The sequence below is a fragment of the Dipodomys ordii genome, unplaced genomic scaffold (assembly GCF_000151885.1).
Source record: "Dipodomys ordii isolate 6190 unplaced genomic scaffold, Dord_2.0 Scaffold167, whole genome shotgun sequence".
In the NCBI taxonomy this organism is placed as follows: domain Eukaryota; kingdom Metazoa; phylum Chordata; class Mammalia; order Rodentia; family Heteromyidae; genus Dipodomys; species Dipodomys ordii.
The window spans coordinates 1058563-1077651 of NW_012267383.1; the positions used below are offsets into that span (position 1 = coordinate 1058563).

A 19089-nucleotide genomic window follows, 5' to 3' on the forward strand; every position below is an offset into this window, starting at 1 on the left:
TTTAAAAAGGAATTTAGCTTGTGGCCCATGCCTATAATCTGGGCTACTCAAGAGACAGAGATCTGAGGATCACAGTTTTGAAGCCAGCCCAGGCAGAAAAGTCCATGAATCTCATCTCCAACCAGCAAAAGGCCAGAAGTGGAGGTGTGGCTTAAATGGAAGAGTACCAGCCTTGTGCAAAGAAGCTAAGGGAGAACACCCTGGTCCTGAGTTCAATCCTCAGGATTGGCAGAAAAAAAAGGGGGGAGGTGAAAGGTTTCTAAAAACAGTTGTAAAGAGGTGTTTATGCCGGGCACTGGTGGCTCACTCCTGTAATCCTAGCTATTCAGGAAGCTGAGATCTGAGGATCGCGGTTCAAAGCCAGCCCGGGCAGGAGAGACCGTGAGACTCATATCTCCAATAAACCACCACAAAACCAGAAGTGGCGCTGTAGCTCAAGTGGTAGAGCGTTCGCCTTGAGCTGAAGAGCTGAGGGACAGTGCCCAGGCCCAGAGTTCAAGCCCCATGACCGACAAAAAAAAAAAAAAGAGAGATGTGTAGCTGGCTCACTCATATAATCCTAGCTACTCAGGAGGCTGAGATGTGAGGATCTCGGATCAAAGACAGCCAGGGCAGAAAAATCCCAGTGAGACTCTTTATCTCCAATAAACTACTCAGAAAAAGCCAGAAGTAGTAATGTGGCTCAAAGTGGTACAGTTCTAGCATTGACCAAAAGAGCTCAGAGATTGTGTCCAGGTCCTGAGTTCAAGCCCCACAACCAAAAAAACCAAACCAAACAAAAAACAGAAGCCAGACCACAGTGCCTCACACCTGCAATCTTAGCTACTTAGGAGGCTGAGATCTGAGGATTACAGATTACAGTTCGAAGCCATCCCCAGTAGAGAAGTCTGTGAGACTCTTATCTCCAATTACCTGCTAAAAATGCTGGAAGTGGCACTGTGGCTCAAGTAGAAGAGCACTAACCTTAAGCAAAACAAAGCTCAGGAACAGCACACAGGCCCTGTATTTGAGTCCTAGGACTGGCAAAAAAAAAAAAAAAACACACACACAAAAAACCAAACCAAAAAAAAAAAATGAGAAAAATGGAAACAGAACTACTTGCTTTCTTTTTTCTTGTTCTTTTTATCCTTTTGTCAGTTGGTTTTTGAGTGGTTAATTGGAGATAAGAGTCTCACAAGGACTTTTATGCCCAGGCTGGCTTCAAACCACAATACTCAGATCTCAGCCTTCTGAGTAACTAAGATTACTGCTGTGAGCCACTGGCTCCCAGCTGCAGGTCGTTCTTTATGTGACAGTATTACTTATTTACCTTTTTTTTTTTTTGAGGGGGTAGGGTAGCAGCAGTATTGGGTATTTAACTTGGGACCTCATACTTGCTAAGCAAGGCGCTCTACCACTTGAGCCAGTCTTCTGGCTACCTTTTGCACTGGTTATTATTGTCAAGATAAAGTCTTGATGTTCTAGAGCCTATGCTACCTGAGCTGCAGTCTTCCTGCTTGTGTTTCCCTGAGTTGATGGAGATGACAGGAGCACACCAGTATGACCAGGGTGTGCTTCCCCCCCCCCCCATAGCTGGAATAACAGGCATACAACACCTACCCACTGGTTAAGATGGCTGGCCTCAAACCACAGTCCCCTGATTTCTGCCTCTGAAGTAGCTAGGATTACAGGATTGAGCTACTGTATCTGGCTTAGTTACCTTTTATGTGGTGCTAAGGATCAAATCCAGGGCCTCATAGGTAATAGTTCAAGGACTCTACCACTGAGCTACACTTAAGTCCCCAAGGGAATGTTTTAATGTTTGCCTGTGCTATGCCCTCTGAACAACCCCCAGGCATTGAGAAGAAAACCTGGCCTAGATAGGTTTCTTTTTTTTTTTTTTAATACTTCCTGCACCTGTCTTCATTTTGGGGGTTCCTTCAAGTGGGCATCACCTTGGGACTTTATTTACCAATTTGTGTAAATATCAAGACAAATAGAGGTGTTTTCATTTTAAAAGAAATGCAAACTGAAGCCCAGTGCTGTAATCCTTGTTACTCAGGTGGCTAAAATTTGAGGGTCATGATTCAGATCCACTCTAGGTAGTAAAGTCCTTGAGATTTTTATTTCCATGTAACCACCAGAAAGCCAGAGTGGAATATGGCTCAAGTGTAGAGTGCTAGCTTGATCATAAAAGCTCAGGCACAGTGCCCAGGCACTAAGTTCAAGCCCTAGGACCAACATGAATGAATGAATGCAGGCATGGTGCTGGTGGCTCATGCCTGTAATCCTAGCTACTCAGGAGGCTGACATCTTAGGATCATGGTTCTAAGCCTCTCAGGGCAGGAAAGTTTGTGAGACTGTAATCTCCAGTTAACCAGCAGAAAGCTGCAAACAGAGATGGTGTTCAAGGAGCTGGGAAGGTGGCTCGGTGGTAGAGCGCTTGCCTTGCATGCCAGAGGCCCTGGGTTCGATTCCTCAGCACCACATAAGCAAAAAGAAAAAAGCCGGAAGTGGTACTGTGGCTCAAGTGGTAGAGCGCTAGCCTTGAGCTGAAGAGCTGAAGGACAGTGCCCAGGCCCAGAGTTCAGGCCCCATGACCAGACTCCCCCCCCCAAAAAAAAAAGATGTTGTTGAAGTTGTAGAGCCCTAGTCTTGATGGAAAAGCTGAACAGAATGCAAAGTACTGAGTTTTTTAAAAAAAAGTGCACATATACTAAAATGTAAAATTGTAATAATACAGAGATTAGCATGGCCCCTACAATGACAACAGCTTTTTAAAAAATAAATGGATAAATAACAAAAACAACCAATATCAGTAACTCAGATTTAAAATAGTATTAGAGTTGGGTACCTATGACTCATGCCTGTAATCCTAGCTACTCAGGAGGCTGAGATCTGAGGTTTGTAGTTCAAAGCCAGCCTGGGCAGGAAAGTCTAGAGATGATCTCTAATTTACCACCAAAAAACTGAAAGTGGTGCTATGGCTCAAAGCAGTAGAGCACTAGCCTTGAGCTGAAGAGTTCAGAGAGAGCACCCAGGCCCAGAGTTCAATCCCCATGACTGACAAAAAAAAAAAAAAGTATTAGGAGTAAATCAAAAAAGAGGATGACAGGTAAGAGCCTTCAAGGTAGAGACACAGGAAGGCTTACAAGAGTTAAGTTTTAGTCCTTTGTTCTCTTACTTTTGAGGGAACTTGTCTTGATTATTTCTTCTGGTGCTGCAATCTGAACTAGGCTGGCTCATATTACGTAAGTACTCTTAATAGTAAGCTACACCCTCCAGTCATGGAGTTGCTTGTGACTATAAGTCCATGATAGCTTTTGGTTGGGGTTGATCAATAGAAACATGGTATGTAGTTCTCACAGCATGTTTATTTGAGGTGTTCAATATAGTTTTAATTCATGTGTACAGTACTTCTTGGGATCTTCTGATAGAATTTTTTAAATTTAATGATGTTAGGAGAGTGGAAGCAACTTTGCATAATTCTGTTGTGTGAGATTTGGCTTTCTTCAGGAAGTTTTCCTAGCACAAGTTTGTATTTCCTGTTTCTTCTTTCTGAGCAGACGTAGCGGAGCAAAGGAGACCTATGTGGAAGTATGCAGACAGGCCAGTAGCTGTGACACTGGGACTCCTATCTGACTATGACCTTTTAGTCAGTAGAGTAGTTTCCTAGTGTATTCTTGCTTCTCATGGGAGAAGCTGGGATGCAGAGGGATAACAGGAAGATACCATACAAAATGAAAATGGAGCTAGATACTGGTGCCTCATGCCTGTAACTCTAGCTACTCAGGAAGCTGAGATCTAAGGATCATGGTTTGAATCCAGTCTGAGCAGAAAAGTTCATGAGATTATTTTCTCCAGTTAACCAGCAAACAGTCAGAAGTGGAGGTATGGCTCAAGCAGTACTAGCCTTAAGCATAAAAACCAAGTAAGAAGAGCACAAGGCCCTGAGTTTAAGTCATATGGTACTGACACAAAAGAAAAAGTCTGAGCCTTGAGGTGGCTAACATAAAAGACAATATGGGGGGAAAAGTGGATCAGAAAAAAAAATTAAAGAAAAATGAAGCTGGATGCTGATAGCTCATCCCTGTAATCCTAACTACTCACCAGACTGAGCTCTTGAGTATCACAGTTCAAAGCCAGCCAGGGCAGGAAAGCCCAGGAGACTCTTAACTCCAGTTAAATACCAGAAAGCTGGAACTGGAGCTGTGGCTTGAGTAAGCACAAAAGCTCAGGGTCAGAACCCAGGCCCTGAGTTCAAGCCATAGGACTGGCACCAAAAAAAAAGATAAATGCAATATTATCTTTTTTTTTTTAATTTGCCAGGCCTGGGGCTTGAACTCAGGGCTGGCCTCTGTCCTGAGCCTCTCTGTGCTCAAGGCTAGCATTCTACCTCTTGAACTACAGTGCACTTCCAGCTTTTTCTTTCTGTGTGGTACTGAGGAATCAAACCCAGGGCTTTATTCTTGCTAGGCAAACACTCTACCACTAAGCCACATTCCCAGCCCCATGTTGTTGTTTAAATAATATTTGTTGAGAATATTTTAGACCATAAATTCCTTTACTTTCAACTTCTGTATTTCTTTTTCCTTTTTCAGGCTAACTTGTGTTTTGTGGATATCGATAACCATTTTATTGAATTGCCTGAGGAGTTTCCACAGTTCCCCAATAAAGTTGATTTTATCCAGGAACTCTCTGAGGTTCTTTTTCAATTTGGCATTCCTCCAGAGGGCAGCCTCCACAGCAGTGAGAGTGCCACCAAATTGAAGAATCTAGTTCTGAAAGATCTGGTCAATGACAAAAAGAATGGCAATGTGTCTACCAATAACCTCAGCATGTATGAGCTCCTGAAGGGCAATGACACTATAGCCCGCCTGCAGGCTCTAGCCAAGCGGACTGGGGTGACTGTAGAAAAAATGGACCTCTCCTCCTCTCTGAGTGAAAAAGAAAAGGATTCGAAGCTGCAGTGTGAAGAGGTGGAGCTTCGGGACTACCAGCTCAATGTACAGCTGCGAGAGGTCTTCGCCAACCGTTTTACTCAGATGTTTGCTGACTATGAAGCATTTGTGATTCAGACGGCCCAGGACATGGAATCTTGGCTCACCAATCGGGAACAGATGCAGAACTTTGACAAAGTAAACAAAGCCCTACCTTCCCTTTCCATATTCGTGTGCCAGACTGCTGTGTGTATGTGTGTGTGCGCGCGCGCATGTACACACGCTTGCCCTAGAGCTTGAACTCTGGGCCTGAGCATTCTCCTTGAGCTTTTTGGCTCAAGTCTGGCACTTTACCACTCCCAACTTTTTGATGGTTAGAGATAAAAGTCCTGTTGACTTATCTGCCTGGGCTGACTTCCAACCTGTCTTCAGATTTCAGCCCTTTGTCAGGTGGCTAGGATTTGTTTTGAGTAGCTAGAATTATAGACATGAGCCACTGCTGCCCAGCCTTGAGACCTCCCATCCAAGTACTAATCAGGCCCAACCCTGCTTAGCTTCTGAGATCAGACAAGATCTGGCACATCGCATTCAGGGTGGTATGGCCATAGGCACTTAGCTCTATTACAGCTTTTGTTCAAAATACACATTTTTCATCTGTTCTATCCTATTAGGAACTTTTGTTTACCAGTATTTTATATTAGGAGAGTTTTCTTTAACTTTTTTAAAAAAAATTTGCCATTCGTGGACTTGAACTAGGCCAGGCACTGTCTCTTAACTGCTTTTGCTCAAGGCTAACATTCTACCACTTGTACCACAAAGCCACTTCCAGCTTTTTCTGTTTATGTGGTACTGAGGAATGGAACCTAGAGCTTCATGCATGCTGGGAAAGCACTCTACCACTAAGTTATATTCCCAGCCCTTACATTAGTTATAGTAATTTTTCAAGATTGCAAATCATAAGGCTAGTCATTGACTTATGTTATCAAACTGCTATAACCTTTTCTCTATACTTTGATAGTGCTTAAATTATAGACATGCTTAAATCTCACTGGTTTTCTAACCTTGTAAAAGTACCACCACACCCCTCTCTCCCCCCAGTCTTGAGGCCTGAACTCTGGGCCTGGGCGCTATCCCTCAGCATCTCAGCTCAAGGCTAGCACTTTACCACTTGAGCCACAGTGCCACTTCCAGCTTTTTCTGCTTATGTGGTGCTGAGGAATCGAACCCAGGGCCTCATGCATGCAAGGCAAGCACTCTACTACTGAGCTACCTTCCCAGCCCCTGTAAAAGTCTTATTTACCTCCCTCCCTCCCTCTCCCTCTCTCTCTCTCTCTCTTTCTCTCTCTCTTTCTCTCTCTCTCCTCTCTCTCTCTCCTCTCTCTCTCCTCTCTCTCTCTCTCTCTCTCTCTCTCTCTCTCTCTCTCTCTCTCGTGTCATTCTGGGAGCTTCAGTTCAGGGCATTGTCCCTGAGCTTTTTTGCTCACGCTAGTGCTCTATGACTTTGAACCAGAACTCCACTTCCAGCTTTTTGGTGTTTCATTGGTAATAAGAATTTCACAGACTTTCTTGCCTAGGTTGGATTTGAACCGCAATCCTCAAATCTCAGCATCCTGAGTAGCTAGTATTACAGGTATGAGACAGCACCTGGCTTATTTTCTCTTCTTTTATAATTAGTCTAAGTCTACTAAAATGAAGCTTATTCCTCTTCCTTGCAGGTGCCAGGGCTTGAACCATGTTGAGGCTTGCTCAGCTTTCTTGCTAAAAACTAGCTCTCTACCACTTGAGCCACACCTTCAGCCCAGTCTTCACTGGTTAGCTGGAGATGGAATCTTGTAAACTTTATTGCCCAGGCTAGTTTCCAACCAAAATCCTCCATGTTTTGGCTTTCTGAGCAGCATACTAGCATCTGGCTTAAAGCTATTCTCTTTTTTCTTTTCTTTTTTTGTCTGCTGTGGCACTTGAACTCAGGGCCTGGGTTCCTTCCCCGAGCTCTCTTGTTCAAGGCTAGTGCTCTTCCATTTTGAGCCACAGCTCCACTTCCAGTTTTCTGTTGGTTAATTGGAAATAAGTCTCACAGACTTACTTGCCCAGGCTGGCTTAGAACCACGATCCTCAGATCTCAGCCTCCTGAGTAGTTAAGATTATAGGCATGAGCCACCAGCACCTGGCTACTATGCCCTTTCATTTCTTTTTTTTTTTTGAGGGAGGGGTCATGGGGTTTGAACTCTGGGTGCTGTCCCTTAGCTCTTCAGCTCAAGGCAAGTGCTCTACCACTTGAGCCACAGTGCCATTTCTGGTGTTCTAGTGGTTTATTGGAGATAAGAATCTCACAGACTTTCCTGCCCAGGCTGGCTTTGAACCATGATCCTTCAGATCTTCCTGAGTAGCTAGGAATACAGGTGTGAGCCACTAGTGCCCAGCAGAAATCTTTTTACTTATGTTCAATCTTTCCCTTATAATAAGGTCATAGCTTACTCTTTAAAAGGTAGCAAATAGGGGCTGGGAAGGTGGCTCAGTGGTAGAGTGCTTGCCTTGCATGCATGAGGCCCTGGGTTCAATTCCTCAACACCACATAAGCAAAAAGAAAAAAGCCGGAAGTGGTGCTGTGGCTCAAGTGGTAGAGTGCTAGCCTTGAGCTGAAGAGCTGAGGGACAGCGCCCAGGCAGAGTTCAGACCCCATGACCGGACCAAAAAAAAAAAGGTAGCAAATAGTTTATTTTCAGAAGCCAAGGTAGTATCATTGTAGGATCCAAAAAAGATAAAAAGTAAATTAGGTTTGATTGCTGTTAGTGTAAGACTGTGTTCTGAAGTTTGGGAACACGGAAGACAGAAAATGACAGGAGCTTTTGATTGTCATACTGCAGCTTCTTTCCAACATTCACAACATCCTTCTGACAGATGTTCCTCACTGATCCACCACCTCTTTCCACCAGACAAAAGCACTCAGAAATGTGCATTAACTATTTTAGGTCCCTTGGGTACAGTCTGTCCCAGCTGCTGTGACTGCCCAAGCCTGAGGCTGCTGTTAGGTTGAGTTATCACTTTCACTAAATAGTTTCTTTGTGTCTTGGAGAAAAAAAAAAAAAAAAACCTCCCTAAGGTGGAATCCCTAGGGGTTAATCTACAACCTTGGGGCAGCTGTCAGAGAAGGATTAAGTAATTGTATAAAGGTAGGCAGCATAAAAGATTGTTTTCTGATTTCACCTGGTATTTCCTACTAGAGGTTACTGTATGATGATGTACAATCAGAACTTGTTGATGTACTTTATGTTTGACTAAACTCTAAGATTAAAATGTCATCACTTCAAATATGCTCCTTCTCTGAGGTACATCTCATTTACTTAACAATATTTTAACATTTTTATCCAACTTGAACGTAATTTGTATACATTCATGATTTATTCTTGGGGAAATTCAAGTTCTAATTTAAATCAAGCCCTGGACCTTTCTTCCTTCTTAATCTTTATGTAGTTTCAAACTAGAAGTGGGATTTTTAATTAATTAATCAATTTATTGTCTGTTGTGGGCTTGAACTCCGGCCCTGTGCGCTGTCCCTCAGCTCTTCAGCTCAAGGCTAGTGCTCTACCACTTGAGCCACAGCACCACTTTTAGCTCTTTCTGCTTATGTGGTGCTGAGGAATCGAACCCAAGGCCTCATGCTTGCAAGGCAAGCTTCTACCACTGAGCTACCTTCCCAGCCCATAGAAGCAGATTTTTTTTTTTTATGTAACTCCTAAGGGAAAGAAAGTTTTATGGGTTGGGAAGGTGGCTCAGTGGTAGAGCGCTTGCCTTGCAAGCATGAGGCCCTGGGTTCGATTCCTCAGCACCACATAAGCAAAAAGAAAAAAGCCGGAAGTGGCACTGTGGCTCAAGTGGTAGAGTGCTTGCCTTGAGCTGAAGAGCTGAGGGACAGCGCCCAGGCCCAGAGTTCAGGCCCCACTACTGGACCCCCCCCCCGCCAAAAAAAGAGAGAAAGTTTTATTTTCAATTTCAAAAGACTTGTAACCATCTCATTTTTCACTAGGAAAATATTTAGGGCACACTAGACCTTGATCTATAAACAAGTTTTTGTTGACGTTAAATCTTGTAGTCCATTAACATCTGAACATCAAAAGCCAGATATTTTGCCCATTTTGTTTTTAAAGGCTATTTGGACTATAATAAGTAAAATTGTAGCCAGGTGCTGATGGCTTACACCAGTAATCCTACCTACTCAGGAGGCTGAGGATGAGGATCTGAGTTCGAAACCATTCTGGGTAGGAAAGTTTGTGAGACTATTACCTGCAGAAGTGGAGGTGTAGCTCAAGTGGTAGAACACCAGCCTGGAGCAGAAAAGTTAAAGAATACAAAGCCCCAGTATCAGCACATATATACACAAACACAAACAAATATATATATATATGTTTTTTGAGAGGTAAGATCATTGCTAAAGACATAAGTGTCCTAAATCCTATAATTTTAGAAGGCAGGAAAAGTAGGATTTTAGGAGTTTTTAAAAATTTCAACTCAGATTCATGTATTAGGATTTTTTTAATGATCTTAGCAATACATCATTTTCAGGTTCATCCTATATTATTAAGATGGTCTTACTATAAAAATAATTTTCTAATTATCTCATTACAGGCTTCTTTCCTGTCTGACCAGCCTGAGCCTTACCTGCCATTTCTTTCACGCTTCATTGAAACTCAGATGTTTGCCACCTTTATTGACAATAAAATTATGTCTCAATGGGAAGAAAAAGATCCTTTGCTTCGGGTCTTTGACTCTCGGATTGAGAAGATGAGATTGTATAATGTAAGGGCACCTACCTTGCGGACGTCTATCTATCAGAAATGCAGCACTTTAAAAGAAGCAGGTACATTTGACATGCCTTTGAAAATGAAAACCCGTGATCATTCCTTTTTATGTATTGTTGGCCTTGTATACCACAGAATTAATTTTCAGTTTTAGACTTCCTAATCCTGGTATTAAGTTATGGTGCTAGCCAGATACCAGGGGCGCATGTTTGTAATCGTAGCTACTCATTATCTCCAATTAGTTAGCAAAAAGCCAGAAGTAAAGGTAGCTCAAGTAGTAGGACACCAGTCTTTAGCAAAAAAGCCAAGGGAAAGTGAGAGGCCCTGAGTTCAAGTCCTAGTACCAGTACACACACACACACATACACACACACAGAGAGAAAGAAGTGATGTTTATAGTTTTTTTTCTGTGCATCCCCATTCTTATGATGTTCCTCTTAGTTAAAAGAAGAAAATCATAATAAATTGGAGGTAAAGTAGAAAATTGCTTTTGATTTTTCTTAATCTTTTTGTTTCAGTGGAAAAAAATTCCTGTCTTGCTACTGATACTGGGTTTTTCTTAACCTCTCACTTCTTTTTTCTTTATTCAAGAAAAAGTATGAATTTAAACCAGGAAATCTAAAGCTGGGAATAGAGGTATACACCTGCAATCTCAGCATCTGGGAGGTAAAACAGGAAGATTACAAGATCCAGGCCAGGCTGGGCTAGTCCCTGTGTCAAAAAAAAAAAAAAAGAAAGAAAAGAAATATTAACTTTGAGATGCTGTCCAATTTACATAACTAAAACAGATTATATTTGCCTTATAGTGGTTTGTTCCCTGAAATTCAGTTTCTGGATTCTGGTATCCAAGTTAGAGGTTCCCTCAACCCTGACAACCAATTTTTCCCTCATGGAATCATGAGTTTGGTTAGTCTTCTCTGCCAGTTTAATAAAGTAATCATTGATAGCCAACAACTGAGTATTATATGCTCCAAGTACTTCACATGTGTTTCTATGTGTGTGCAAGCCAGTCCTGGGTCAGGCCCTGAGTTCAAGCCCCAGGACCAGCACCAAAGAGAAAAAGAGAAAGAAAGCTCAGCCATGTGGAGCTCTGAACTCTGTCTGCTTTTGTTTCTGGCCTTCCTCTTTCCCTTAAGAAAAGAAGTATTAGTGTCTTATGTGGCCATTGAGATCTCTGATACATCACCCTGTACTATACCTCACATAAGAACAGGTCCTTGGGGCTGGGAAGGTGGCTCAGTGGTAGAGCGCTTGCCTTGTATGCCTGAGGCCCTGGGTTCGATTCCTCAGCACCACATAAGCAAAAAGAAAAAAGCCGGAAGTGGCGCTGTGGCTCAAGTGGTAGAGCGCTAGCCTTAAGCTGAAGAGCTGAGGGACAACGCCCAGGCCCAGAGTTCAGGCCCCACGACTGGACCAAAAAAAAAAAAAAAAAAAAGAACAGGTCCTTGAGTCCGGCATTGGTGACTCACCCCTGTAATCCTAGCTACTCATGAAGCTGAGATATAAGGATCTCGGTTCAAAGCTAGTCAGGGCAGGAAAGTCCATGACACTCTTATGTCCAATAAACTACTCAGAAAAAGCTGGAAGTGGTTCTATGGCTCTAGTGGTAGAACACTAGCCTCGAGCACAAATTGGCTCAGGGACAGTGCCTAGGCCCTGGGTTCAAGCCCCAGGACCAGCAAAAACAAAACAAAAATAAACAATAACAAAAAAAAGTCCTTAGAGCCCTACACAAAGTAACAGTAATCTCTGTATCTCTAGAGATTGAAGTAGAAGAAATAAAAGTTATTTGTGCCTGTGCAAAGAACATTATGACTTCAGTGCTTTAAAAGCCATGGTGAAAAGCCAGGTGCCGTGGCTCATTCCTATAATCCTAGTTACTCAGGAGGTGGAGATCTAAGGATTGTGGTTAAAAGCCAGCCCAGACAGGAAGGCCGTGAGACTTTTATCTCCAGTTAACCACTCAGAAAACAGGAAGTGGCTCAAGTGGTAGAGCACTAGTCTTGAGTTAAAGAGTTGAGGGACAGTGCCCAGGCCGAGTCCAAGCCCCATGACTGACAGAGAAGAAAAAAAAAGCCATATGAATTATACAATGCCTTTTTGAGCAAATGTTATTTCTCCTGACAGAATTAGTAAACTAGAATTAAGCACCCGTTTCTTAATGTCTGTGCTTCTAGAAAGTCTTTCCAAGTGGTGGCGCATGCCTATGAAACTGGCTATTCAGGAGGCTAAGATCTGAGAATCAAGGTTCAAAGCCAGCTCGGGCAAGAAAGTCCATGGGACTCTTATCTCCAACTTACCATCAGAAAACTGGAAGTGGTGCTATGGCTTAAGTGGTAGAGAGCTTGCCTTGACGTGAAGAGCACAGGGATAGTGCCCAGGCCCAGAGTTCAAGCCCCATGACCAACAAAAAGAAAAAGAAAGTCTTTCCAATTAAAACTGATTTCTTTCAACCTCTCAGTCACTTTAATACTTCCACTGCCTTTCCAAAAATTATATGAAACTCTTGAAAAGTACCTTATAGATGTAACCCATATGAAAATTAAATAAGGTGAAGGCTTTCATTTCCTAGGAATTTATCAAAGAATTTTTTTTAGCCTAGGGCTAATTTTTTTTTCAAGCCTGGGGCTTGAACTCATTGCCTGGCAATGAGTTTCTTTCTCTCTTCTCTTCTTTTCTCTTCTTTTCTTTCTTTCTGTCGTGAGGCTTGAACTCTGAGCCTGGGCGCTGTCCCTTAGCTCTTTAGCTCAAGGCAAGGGCTCTACCACTTGAGTCACAGTGCCATTTCTGGTTTTCTGAGTTGTTTATTGGAGATAATAGTTTTACAGACTTTCCTGCCTGGGCTGGCTTTGAACCCCAATCCTCAGATCTTAGGCCCCTGAATAGCTAGGATTACAGGCCTGAGCCAACAACGCCTGGTGGCAGTGTTGCGCAAGGCTAGCACTCTACCACTTGAGCCACAGCACCACTTCCAGGTTTTTCAAAAAAAAATTTAAAGACAAAAAAAAAGGCAGTTGGTTGTGAATGTAAATACTCCTCACAAATAATACTGTGTTTTTTTTTGTTTTGTTTTGTTTTGAACTCTGGGCCTTGGCGCTGTCCCTCAGCTCTTCAGCTCAAGGCTAGCGCTCTACCACTTAAGCCACAGCGCTATTCTGGCTTTTTCTGTTTATGTGGTACTGAGGAATCAATCCCAGGGCCTCATGCATGCAAGGCAAGCGCTCTACAACTGAGCCACCTTCCCAGCCCCTGTGATTTCTTCTATCAGACAAAATTGTCTTCTCCCCATCTCCCCCCAAAAAGATGGAGTGTGTATGTACATGTTACAGGTATATATATACTGTATCACCAGAACCTCATGATTTCTGTGCAGAAAGATGAGAGGTGGATAGTAACAGAGTTTGCCTTGTACTTGACTACTGCAAACCAATAGTGACACAAGCCTTTGACAGTCTTAACAACAGAGCCCTGATGTCTGAGGCAGGCATTTGATCACTTCTACTTTTTTTTTTTTTTTTTGCCAGTCGTGGGTCCTGAACTCTGGGCCTGGGCATTGTCCCTCAGCTCTTCAGCTCAAGGCTGTGCTCTACCATTTGAGCCACAGTGGCACTTCTGGCTTTTTCTGCTTATGTGATGCTGAGGAATCGAACCCAAGGCCTCATACATGCAAGGCAAGCACCTTACCTTCCCAGCCCATCACTTCTGAATGTCCAGTACTCACTGGCAGTATACTCACTGGAAAGCATCACTGGATTATTCTCATAGCAATTTTAAATATATACTCAAGGGGAAGTGGCAGGGCTGGTGATTTAGTTGATGCCTATAATCTAGCTACTCAGGAGGCTGAGGTCAAATGGATCATGGTTTAAAGCCAACATGGTTTAAATTCCAAGAGACTCACATTCTCCAACTAACTAGCAAAAGGCCCAAAGTAGCAGTGTGGCTCAAGTGGTAGCACCAGCCTTGAGTGAAAAAGCCAAGTGAGAGGGCAAGACCATAAGTCCAAGCCCCATTGCCAACATTAAAAAAAAATTCAGTTATTAAAGTCCCTTAAAATTAAAGTTGCTTTGTTTTGTTTTGCCAGAAAAATAGCTCACTTTCTTGGGTCTTTGAGACAGTCTCCAATATTCCCAGTTTAAAGTGTTTTTGTTGGGCTGGGAAGTTGGCTCAGTGGTAGAGCGCTTGCCTTGCATGCCTGAGGCCCTGGGTTCGATTCCTCAGCACCACATAAGCAAAAAGAAAAAAGCCAGAAGTGGCGCTGTGGCTCAAGTGGTAGAGTGCTAGCCTTGAGCTGAAGAGCTGAGGGACAGCGCCCAGGCCCAGAGTTCAGGCCCCACGACCGGACCCAAAAAAAAAAAAAGTGTTTTTGTTTTGTTTTGTCAGTTGTGGGGCTTGAACTGAGCTTTTTTGCACTCTGCCACTTTGAGCCACAGGGCAACTTCTGGTTTTCTTGTAGTTACTTGAAGATAAGAGTCTCATGGACTTTCCTGCTTGGTTTGCTTCAAACCATGATCCTCAGATCTCAGCTTCTTAGTAGCTAGTATTCCAAGTAAGAGCCACCAGCACCTGGCCCAATTCAAGGTATTTTAAAAATAGAAGTGTTGAGGAATTCTTGTCTTTTGACTTTGGCTTATTTTATTTAAGGCTAGTTTCTTCTGGACACGTAAGAAATGCATGTTTATTTGTCTGTTCTTGATCTAATAAACACTCCTAAATGATTCCTATTATGAGTATATGATAGTTGCTAAAGTAATATAATAAACTTTACATAGTTCCTCGATTGTGCACACGAAGAACCATGAATATTTCATAGGTCTTTGTAGAAAAAAATAAAGTAATAAGGCTATTGTACGTACTTCTTCCCTTCCCCCCCCCCAATCTGGCGCTTGAACTCAGAGTCTGGGCATTGTCTCTTAGCTTGTTTGCTAAAAATAGCACTCTATCACTTGACACATACCTCCTCTTTGACTTTCTGTTGGTTAATTGGAGATAAGAGTCTCAAAGAGTTTTCCATCTGTGCTGGCTTCAAACCCCAGTCCTTCGATCTCAGCATCCTGAGTAGTTATGATTACAGGCATGAGCCTCCAGTGCCCAGGCTTTCCTTTTCTTTATATTGTATTTCCATCATTTTCTTTAATGTTGCCCTTAAATCAAGTACAAATTTGTTAAGGATATTGAATTACCCACTTAAGAAAACTGTTTCAATACTAAATTATAGATTTTTCAATCCTGCTGCCTCATGTCTGACAAAGGCAGAAAATACCATAAAAATAACCATCGAATATTTACTTAAAATGAACACTCTTACTCTTACTGATTTTTGAAGAAACTGTATAAAAATCTGTTTCAGAGTGTCAGGATGATTGTTGAGTCTTCTGTAGGTGCACAAGGGGGAGAAGCTTTATTTTAGAAGGTTTCCCATTGAAATGTCTAATTTGTTATAAATTTAACTTGTAGCCCAATCAATTGAGCAAAGACTGATGAAAATGGATCACACTGCAATCCACCCGCATTTACTGGATATGAAAATTGGTCAAGGCAAATATGAGCAAGGGTTCTTTCCAAAGTTACAGTCTGATGTCTTGGCAACAGGACCAACCAATAACAAGTAAGCATGTTCTTCACTGGAGTGACTGCAGGAATGAAGGGCAGGGTGGTCTGCAACTCTGATCAGGCTTATCTATCTGATTCTTGTTTTCTCCCTCCCTCCTTCCCTCTTTCCTTCTTTTTTTGTGCCAGTACTGAGGCTTGAACTCAGGGCCTTATACTCTTGCTTGGCTTTTTCCATTCAAGGCTAGCACTCTACTAGTTGAGCCACAGCTCCACTTCCAGCTTTTTGCTGGTTAATTGGGGATAAGAGTTTCTCAGATTTGTCTGCCTAGGCTGGGAATGTGGCTTAGTGGTAGAGTGCTTGCCTAGCATGCATGAAGTGCTGGGTTTGATTCCCCAGTAGCACATAAACAGAAAAAGCCAGAAGAGGTGCTGTGGCTTGCGTGGCAGACTGCTATCCTTGAGCAAAAAGAAGCTCAGAGACAGTGCCGAGGGCCTGAGTTCAAGTCCCAGGACTGGGAGGAAAAGAAAAAGATTCATTTACCCAGGATGGTTTTGAATTCTGATTCTCAGATCTCAGCCTCTGGAGTAGCTAGAATTACAGGCGTGAGCCACTGCCATCCCAGTGTGTCTTTTTTTTTTTTTAATAACCTGAAAGAAATGACAGCCTTGCCACTTGCTCATCAACTAAAGATAGCTGTTCAGATTGTTTCTGAACTATATTAGAATTTTCTATTTACTTAGGTTTAAATAGAAAGTTACTGTGGAGGGGCTGGGAAGGTGGCTCAGTGGTAGAGCGCTTGCCTTGCATGCCTGAGGCCCTGGGTTCGATTCCTCAGCACCACATAAGCAAAAAGAAAAAAGCCAGAAGTGACGCTGGGGCTCAAGTGGTAGAGCGTTAGCCTTGAGCTGAAGAGCTGAGGGACAGCGCCCAGGCCCAGAGTTCAAGCCCATGACCGGACCCAAAAAAAAAAAGTTACCTTGGATCCAGGCACTAGTGGCTCACTCTATAGGCACTAGTGGCTCACTCTATAATCCTAGCTATTCTGGAGGCTGAAATGTGAGGATCATGGTTCAAAGCCAGCCCAGGCCCATGAGATTCTAATCTCCCATTAACCACCAGAAAACCAGAAGTGGTACTATGGCTCAAGTGGTCGAGCACTTGCCTTGAGCTGAAGAGCTGAGGGACAGCACCCAGGCCCAGATTTCAAGCCCTACAAGTGACAAAATAAAGTTGCAGTGATATCAAGTATATGTGGTTTGAGGAGGCAGTCTGTGAACTTAAAGGAAAGAGTTCTAGTGTAGTATACATTATGGGTTGAGCTTTCAGAGTCTTTATTTTTGGTGATTTTATTTTATGTATGTATTGTTCTCCCCCCTGCCACTTATTATCTTTAAGTAGTTATACAAAGGAGTTGCCATTCAGCAAAGGAATTGATGAATACAGTGGATCTTGATCAATGTTATCCTTTTCAAAATTCTCATTCATCCCATCTGACCCACTCCTTCCCTCACTTTTCTCTATTTGGTAGGATATAGTACATTGAATTTTTTTTTTTTTTGGTCAGTTGTGGGGCCTGAACTCTGGGCTGGGCACTGTCCCTCAGCTCTTCAGTTCAAGGCTAGCGCTCTACCACTTGTGCCACAGCACTACTTCTGGCTTTTTCTGCTTATGTGGTACTGAGGAATTGAACCCAGGGCCTCATGCATGCAAGCAAGCGCTCTACCACTAGGTCACATTTCCAGGCCAAGTACATTGAATTCTTGATCAGTGTCTTAATTAAAGCAGCTTCCACCCATTACAAGTATCAGTCAGAAAACTTGAAAATAATTATCATTTCTATATTTAAAGTAATTGCTATTCTTTCTAATCACTTTTTTGTGATTAGAAATATACCTTTCCTGCCAAACACATCAGCTCATTAGTCATTATAAGTATCCATGTATATAAACTTTATATTTTACTTATCATATAAAAAAAGGTCAGAGAGGGTAAACCATTTATGCCAATATCACAAAGCTAGAAAGTAGTGAGACTAGAATTAAAGCCTAGGTCTGTTGATTCAGCAACCCACACCCTATACATAATGCTTGCCACTCTAAGAGAAAGGCACAAGATAACTTTTGTTCTTTAAGATCTGGAAACTCTTTGGTAGACCTTAAGAAATTTTTATTTTTTTATTTTTTTTGTCAGTTGTGGGGCCTGAACTCTGGGCCTGGGCGCTGTCCCTCAGCTCTTCAGCTGTAGACTAGAGCTCTACCACTTGAGCCTCAGCCCTACTTCCGGCTTTTTCTGCTTATGTGGTGCTGAGGAATCGAACCAAGGGCCTCATGCATGCAAGGCAAGCACTCTACCACTGAGCCACCTTCCCAGCCCAAATTTTGTTTTATTTTATGTTACTTTGTATTTCATTTTTGTATGACTGGGGATCAACCTGGGTCTTGCAAGTGCTCAGGCAAGTAAGTACTCTACCACTGAGCTCCATGCCCAGACCCAAGCAAATCACCTGAAACACAGTACTGAATATAAAAGAATTTAGCAATAGCTGCTGAGCTGGTAACCTGCCTCACCTTGTGCCTACAACTGAGCTGTCAGGAAAGGTGGATCCAAGAGAGACAGAGTGTGGGAAGCAATGTGCAATCTCATTTGTCCCTCTGCCCCCCGCCCCTCCCCCCACCTTCCTTCTGTGTGCCTTTTTTATGCAGTGCCACAACTGTCTAGGACTTGAACTCAGGGCCTCAAACTCTATTAGCTTTTTCATTCAATGCTGTCCCTCTACCACTTGACCCACATCTCCACTTCTGGCTTTTTGCTGAATAATTGGAATAAAAGTGTCAGGGATTTGCCTGTCCAGACTGGCTTTGAACCAAAGTAGCTAGGATTAAGGATTACAGGTGTTAGCCACAAGTTCCTTCATGGCTTATCTTCTTTCCCTTTTGTTGTTGTTGTTGTTATTATTGTTGTTGTGGGGCATAAACTCAGTGCCTGAGTACAGTCCCCTAAGCCCTTTTTGGCTCAAGGCTAGCACTCCACCACTTTGAGCCTCACCTCCACTTCTGGTTTTTGAGTAGTTGATTGAAGGTAAGAGTCTCTCTGGGACTTTTCTGCCCAGGCTAGCTATGAACCACAGTCCTCAGATCTCGGCCTCCTGAGTAGCTAGGATTATAGGCATGAGCTATCTGGTGCCCAGTTCTTCCTTTACTTTCTGAATTCATTACCTAATGCTTCATATTTTTACTGTTCATTTTGATTGCCCTGTCCCTTAACCCTAACCCTATTTTTTGTTAGATCCTTGAGCAAATTTTGCTCTCAGCACCAAATTTTTTTGGTCATAGGGCTATTTTCAAGGCTTCTACGTCAAGAGTACATTTTGCTTGTTAATTTATCTTCTCTTCCTCTGTGTTTATTATATAAGCTCCTCAGTTATTTATGCGGTGGTTTAGTTTTTTTAGGAATAAGTTGTGGAGTGAGGTTTTGTGTTACATTCATCAAGTAAGTGGTAGTACTGAAAAATAAAGTGAGACAGTTGCAGTAGTCTTTAGGAGTACAGGGAAGAGCTGATGAAAGAGCAAATAGAGCGGGGCTCAATAGTTCACACCTGTAATACCAGCTACCAAGATCTGAGTATTAAGGTTTAAAACCAGTTCAAACAGACAAATCCAAGAGAGTCTTATCTCCACTTAAGCAGCAAAAAGCCACAAGTAGACGCATGGCTCAAGTAGTAGAGGGCTACGCTAGCCTTGAGTACAAAAGCTCAGGGGCAGTACCCAGGTCGACCCAGTACACACACACACACACACACACACACACACACACACACACA

General features: G+C 42.7%; 1 protein-coding gene across 1 annotated transcript in view; it reads left to right on the forward strand.

The window, feature by feature from the left end:
- The window catches only part of Dennd5b (DENN/MADD domain containing 5B), a 164433-nt gene that overhangs the window by 102452 nt on the left and 42892 nt on the right, over positions 1-19089 (forward strand). Inside the window, exons 6-8 of the mRNA XM_013033412.1 lie at positions 4581-5117; positions 9543-9774; positions 15173-15323. Of these exons, the coding sequence (XP_012888866.1) occupies positions 4581-5117; positions 9543-9774; positions 15173-15323 (920 nt within the window). The remainder of the gene's footprint in view (positions 1-4580; positions 5118-9542; positions 9775-15172; positions 15324-19089) is intronic.